A 6,670-nucleotide genomic window follows, 5' to 3' on the forward strand; every position below is an offset into this window, starting at 1 on the left:
TTAGACATCGTGAGACGGCACAATGGGGCGCTCTGCAGGACTCACGGACTTCAAACGTGGTCAGGTGATTGGGTGTCACTTGTGTCACACGTCTGTAAGCGAGCTTTCCACACTCCTAAACATCCCTAGGTACACTGTTTCCAATGTGATACTGAAGTGGAAACGTGAAGGGACACGTGCAGTACAAAAGCGTACAGGCCGACCTCGTCTGTTGACTAACAGACTGCCTACAGTTGAAGACGGTCGTAATGTGTAATAGGCAGACATCTATCCAGACCATCACACAGGAATTCCAAACTGCATCCGGATCCACTGCAATTACTATGACTAGGATATCATGGTCGAGCGGCTGCTCGTAAGTCACACATCACTCCCGTAAATGCCAAACGACGCCTCGCTTGGTGTAAGGAGCGTAAACATTGGACGATTGAACAGACGAAAAAACGTTGTGCAGAGTGACGAATCACGGTACACAATGTGGCGATCCGATGCCAGGGTGTCGGTATGACGAATGCCCGGTGAACGCCATCTGCCCAGCGAGAGTAGTGTCAACAGTAAAATTCGGAGGCGATGGTGTCATGGTGTGGTCGTGTTTCTCATGGAGGGGACTTGCACCCGTTTTTGTTTTGCGTGGCGTTATCGCAGCACAGGCCTACATTGATGTTTCAAGCACCTTCTTGCTTCCCACTGTTGAACAATTCCGGGATGGCGATTGCATCTTTCTACACGATCGAGCACCTGTTCATAATGCACGGCCTGTGGCGGAGTGGTTACACGACAATAACATCCCTGTAACGGACTGGCCTCCAGTGTCCTGACCTGAATCTTATAGCACACCTCTGGGATATTTTGGAACGCGTACTACGTGCCAGGTCTCACCCACCGACGTCGATACCTCTCGTCAGTGCAGCACTCCGTGAAGAATGGGCTGCCATTCCCCAAAAAACCTTCCAGCACCACACTCACTCAACGTATGCCTAGGGGAGTGGAAGCTGTCATCAAGGCTAAAGGTGGGCGAAGTCCACAGTGAATTCCAGCATTACCAATGGAGGGCACCATGAACTTAAGTCATTTTCAGCTAGGTTTCCGGATACTTTTGATCACATGTACTTAGTATATGTACCGCACTTTAACATGGTCGTCATTATAACGCGCATTCACGAATCCGTGTTAAAATTTGTATCATAGCAGCTGATAGGCACTAGCTGAAATCTCCGTCCTCTGAATAAATAACGTCGACGGAGGCGAATCGCTTAGTGTGTGAGCAAATAAAAGCACACACCTAGAAATGACGTTACAACGAAGACGAAACAGACTGAAATCTTACGGATTTATGTCACTGAAGAGAGAATTATAGTCGCCCGCTCCTGGGCAAATTGTATGAACTATATTTGATGGAAGATAGTTTCTCCTTACTTTGTATATTTTACAGTACGCGATGTTAGCACTGACAGTAGATAAATATCTGTTTAATACCTTAAGTAATATTTCATGTACAGTTTGTTCAGATAGTACCGAAATGAGTAAACGAGTCTACACAAAATACCCTTCATCCAGGATTCAATTCCGGGCACTGATTAGATTATGAATATAGAATCACCACGAACGGCAGCCGAAGACTTTCGGTGCAATGGGTCACCCTCAATCTGTCAGAAGGCAGAGGATCAAATAGAGGCCCACAGTCCATCCTCATGCCCTTACGGTGAGAAACTGCCCCTGAAGGCCAGAAGGATCAGCAATGATCTTCGCTCCTCACAGCAAAGTTCAAACTGGAAAAAAAAAGACGCTCGCTCTGAAGACTTTCTGAATGTAGTGCCTAAAAGCGCTCATTTAGGCGTTCATGGGCTTCCGATGGAAAATTCACGTTGGTTGTCCACAGCAAAACAAAAGACTTCTTGGTAATTAAAGAGGATCGAATAATCCTCATCTTTCGAAAGAACTGCGTAAATACAATTATGCAATACACGAAAACTAGTTCCACAGCGTTTATGGATGTAAATGATTATTTGTACCATAATGCAGTTTTTAAAGCTCCAGTCGAAGACGTCCCAATGGAATTCACGGCCGACCACTTACACTGAACGCACCTGCGCCCATGTCAACGACCGTAAACAATTAATCCCTTTGGGAGTATTACTGAATAACATGACACGTGAGAGTCCGTGCAAGCACGAAGAACCGCTCTCTTTCCCGTAGCCGAGACATACGAAATGGGATGGCAGCCGTATGCACTCCAGCTCTTCAGCATCGGGGGAGCACAAAGTTGTCGCGGAGGGAAGAGAAGCTAAGCGGTGCGAGGCCAGGCGACGCCACAGCGCGACGCCAGACGCGAGATCGATGTGAGCGGTCCGGTTCGGCCGCAGAGGCGGCGCCGGCCTGTCAGGCCAATATAAAACATCAATAGGAGACCACGCGACTGTTGGCTCTCTCAAACTCAATCCGAATCAACTGCAACAGAAACTTTCCCCCAAAACTACACCTAAGGTTCTTAATTCATTTTGATACCTATACAGAAATGCATTTGTCGTTGAAATTATATCACCGGACGACGGAAATGGCTGCATCAGTTACGTAACACAACAGAGAAGGGACTCTTAATGACACTGGTAAATTATATCCCCTTACACAACAAGCATACCGTGGCTATGCTGAGTAAAATGTGCATGTAATCTGGCCTTTAATTTCTGTTCATATAATGCTAGTTACTTATCAGTAGTAATAAATAAAACATATTTCTGTTATATCCAGCGTGGGCCTATCCTGTGAATAAATGATGACTATAATCCAGTCATACCGATATTTATATTGAGGTCATGTTCAGAAAACAATCAGCTACATGTTTGTCAGTATTATATAAACAGATGACTAAACACCTCTAAAAGTAATTCATTATTTTCCCCTAGTTTGAACCTTTGTAATCTACGGGAACTTTAGACAGCAAAGCTTAAGCACAAACGTGTCAAAGCATAAGCAGATTAATATGCATAAAAATGGAGCTGTACGGAGTTGTACGTTTCTGTCACACAGAAGCATCTGGCTAACAAATATTTACAGAAAATAGATTCGCTGTTCATATGTGCTGTTTTCTTCCATTTACTGTTCGAAATTGCGGCTGTATGGCTGAAACAGTTCATGTCATGGACGATTCAAAAATAAATAGTATCAATACTAGGTATTCGTTTGCAAATTTCTAAAAAACTGTACATTCAACAAGAAACTTAAGAAATATGACTATTACTCTGTAACCACTACGTTTCAAGTAAGTCAGGACGAACCAGCAGTAGTAGAACAGATGGAACAAATGCGATAAATGGAAAGTAGATCGCCTCCTTTGCTCAGTATACCAATATTAGACTACATATAGACTGCTGTGATCCCCCCCTCCCCCGATCGGCTCTGTAATTTTTTCTGACACCGCTTCTTTCAAGTCTGTCAGTGGTTTACATACAATAATAATGCCAAGGTGCGCCTTGATTCACGGTCCATGTGAAACTGTATTTCATTTTAAATGGTTGGGTAAGTAATTTGAAGGAAGCTAAGTGCGTATTTCCTCCAATAGTAAGGCACTTGTTCAGTTGTAGGGTGGAGTGCAGCTTTTTTTAGTCATGTCCTTCAAATAAGCCGAAGAACATCGACATCAGAAATGTTGACCCGTTTGTAGGAGTACCGTCTCCTGTGTGGCCAAAAAATGTAAGTGAAATTACGCCGCAATATCGGCCGTCCTAAATAGATTAACAGATAAAAATGCTGATCATAAATGTTTGCAAAAGGACGAGCAGTCGGTTGGGAAAGCACTTTCCTTAGACTTTTGCTACTAAATTTAACTAGACCGTTTTTCCGACTTGGTTATGTTCTTCGCGGCTCAAGCAGTGAAACAAGGATACGTGGATGTCTACCTCCGGATGCGTGGAATTTTACATCATGCTTCTGCTGGTGAGTGCTGTCTACATGGTCGGTACGCGAAATCCGGATCATAATGCTAATGGAGATACGGGACTGTCAGCATTTTACGTAGTTTGCACATACTGTGCAAAACTATCGGTGTATAACTACATGATAATCTGTGAAAGACTAGTTCGGCTTGCTAAACATATGGCTTAATAGTAAATTTACGCCGTAAAGTATAAATCCCGTGCCGTTACAACGTGACATGACACGCGGAAATGCATAGCGCCAACAGGAATCATTTACAATATATTACGAACTACAGCTATGGCTAGCGATCAAACTGTTCTCTAATAGGGGTGACGCTACAATGTGTAACGATCTCAATATTGTTTAGGTACTTGTCATTAATCCTCAGTTGCTACTTCAATCATTTTTATCATGCAAGTAAGACCAGGTCGCCTTTTCCAACTGAATGTTTATTTTAATCAAACATACGTCATCATCAGTGGTATTAATTTCCACGTTCTTTTCATGTGCCCACTGGTTGTTCTGAAGGCACTAGGTGAACACAATTATCTTTATTGTTAACTGTCACACTTATACATTTGATTACACACAAACTTCCTCTTTCACATAGCAAGGTCATGTGGAATGTGCAACAAGAAAGATTATTTGTAGAGGTGTGACACTACCAACTGGAAACCTGTACTTTATGCCTCTAGTGCCTGAAGAAGCACCAATGGATACATGAAACTAATAAATGAAAGCCAGTAAAACACGTTTATAAAAAAATCCGTTGCAAAGAGACTGATTTGTTCTCAACTACATGACAAAGTCAATGTAAGTTTCATGTTGAACTAGCACCATGTTTAATCAACTATTAAGTTATATCCCATAACTGTGAGTGCCATGCATTTAGAATTTTTCAGTTTCAGATTTAACAAGAGATTTATCCAGCAAAACAAGTTACTTTCTTACAGCTACACAAATGAAATGTTTAAACTGTAAATATATCTTCATTATACATTTTGTGCATAAATGGAGAATACCACGTATCCATAAGAGCACAAAACTATGAAGCTGATGAGATGAAGTTAAACGATTGCGTCTCCCACAAACAACTGATCCCTCGAGATCTCGAGATTGAGTATTCGTATTTGCAATTAGAGATTGATGATTGTACATCATAAACCTGAAGTGTTTGGTGACTGGGGAAAAAAAACACAACCAAATCAAATAGTACCACTAACACCCCCCAGGAATATAATTACATTCTTTCCAGCACCAGGCACAGAAATGGAACTACTGCAAAACAGTATCTACTGATTTTCCCCTTTGCTTGATACTGAAGCAGCAAATTCCAGTCTAAAAAATGTGTACATTGCCGATTTATGATTCAGCATGAAGTGCCAACGTCAGGTTTGCAAACGCACTTTGAGTATTAATTTTGGACAAATTAACTTCATTACCATTAAATGTAATAAACTGCAAAAACGACGAACACTGCATGAACTGAACACACTGCATTTGCGTGTATAATTAATATTCAGGGGAGTTACTCAGAGTTCCTCCAAATTCGAATTGTTGTTTACATTAGACAGAATCCATAACGATGTTCCTAACTGTTTCGTCAATAGAATTTATTTATTTATTTTGGGGTTACAGTTCAATCTTAGCCTACTCCGTTACAGACATATTTCAAATGGTTTAAGATGAATTGTTTATTCTTTCCTACTGGTTTAACAGCTTCATATGCTTTTCGGATGTTTTATTATTACGTACCCATTTCACACAAATCATATAAGATATCAATGCAAATTCCGCAACAAACAAATTATAAAATTCCTAACAAAGATCGCATTGAGAAGGGATATTCTATATTGCCGAAATCCTTCTACCAACATGATAAGCGATTTCTGGCACCTGAAACTAGTAGGTCACTGCAAATGCATGTCCACAATGTCAGCACGCAACTCAATCCTACTTGTAATTCTACTGTTCCAAACTCTGTAACATTCTACTAGTAAATTTCAAACAGTTCTATTACGAGGGAAAATTTACTGACGATGCTGAGGGCACTCTACAAATAGCTGACACACAAAGGTATGTGTAATTAACTTACAAACTAACTTAATTTAAACTACAAACGTCTAGACGCAGGATAATGACATTTCTACCATCACCATAGTTTAAGGAAGTGGAGTCGGTGCCATCAGGTATAAGGTTGTAGGTCGCAAGATGGCGATAAAACATTACTGTGAGTAGCAGTGAACTATTAGCACAAACTGAATGACATCTGATCGAGCAGTTACCTGTGTACTGGAATTGCTGTCTTCCATGATCTTGTCCGTTTCCATATTGAGCATTGTTTACACCAGTACTATCAAAATCAGTCTAAATACAAGACAATCACTGCTCCTTGAACAAACCGGAAGTCGATGCCCTTATTTCATGAAGTGACGTCATTGACCTCTATAGATGGCAGTGGTAACGACGCGAGTGACATACAATACAGGGCCGTCTCCCGTTTGCATTCATATTAAGTGCAGTACATGATTACATTCGTCGGTTATTTGGCTAAAAGGTGAAGAAAGCGACACGTGACAAACGATGTACACCGTACCGATTGCATACACCTACGCTGCAGCAGTGCTTACAACTTCGTAAACCTTAACAACATTCGCCTTTTCTCCTACACTTCGCGTGTTGATGTTGGTACCAAGTACGGAACGGAAACAATGGACGAACGAAATTGGGAAGGGAAGATTGTTTTGGTTTCACC

General features: G+C 41.5%; 1 protein-coding gene across 5 annotated transcripts in view; it reads right to left on the reverse strand.

Annotated features, from left to right (window-relative positions):
• Positions 1–6,536, reverse strand: part of LOC126092013 (beta-TrCP) — a 116,497-nt gene extending 109,961 nt beyond the window's left edge. For 3 of the 5 annotated variants that reach the window (XM_049907431.1, XM_049907415.1, XM_049907423.1), the window contains exon 1: positions 6,201–6,535. In XM_049907431.1, the coding sequence (XP_049763388.1) occupies positions 6,201–6,254 (54 nt within the window). In that variant the 5' untranslated portion in view covers positions 6,255–6,535. Of the gene's footprint in view, positions 1–6,200 lie in introns of all 5 variants that reach the window. The other 2 variants (XM_049907406.1, XM_049907397.1) reach the window with 1 other exon arrangement.
• Positions 6,537–6,670: the final 134 nt, after the last annotated feature.

Source organism: Schistocerca cancellata, chromosome 1 (assembly GCF_023864275.1).
Source record: "Schistocerca cancellata isolate TAMUIC-IGC-003103 chromosome 1, iqSchCanc2.1, whole genome shotgun sequence".
NCBI lineage: Eukaryota > Metazoa > Arthropoda > Insecta > Orthoptera > Acrididae > Schistocerca > Schistocerca cancellata.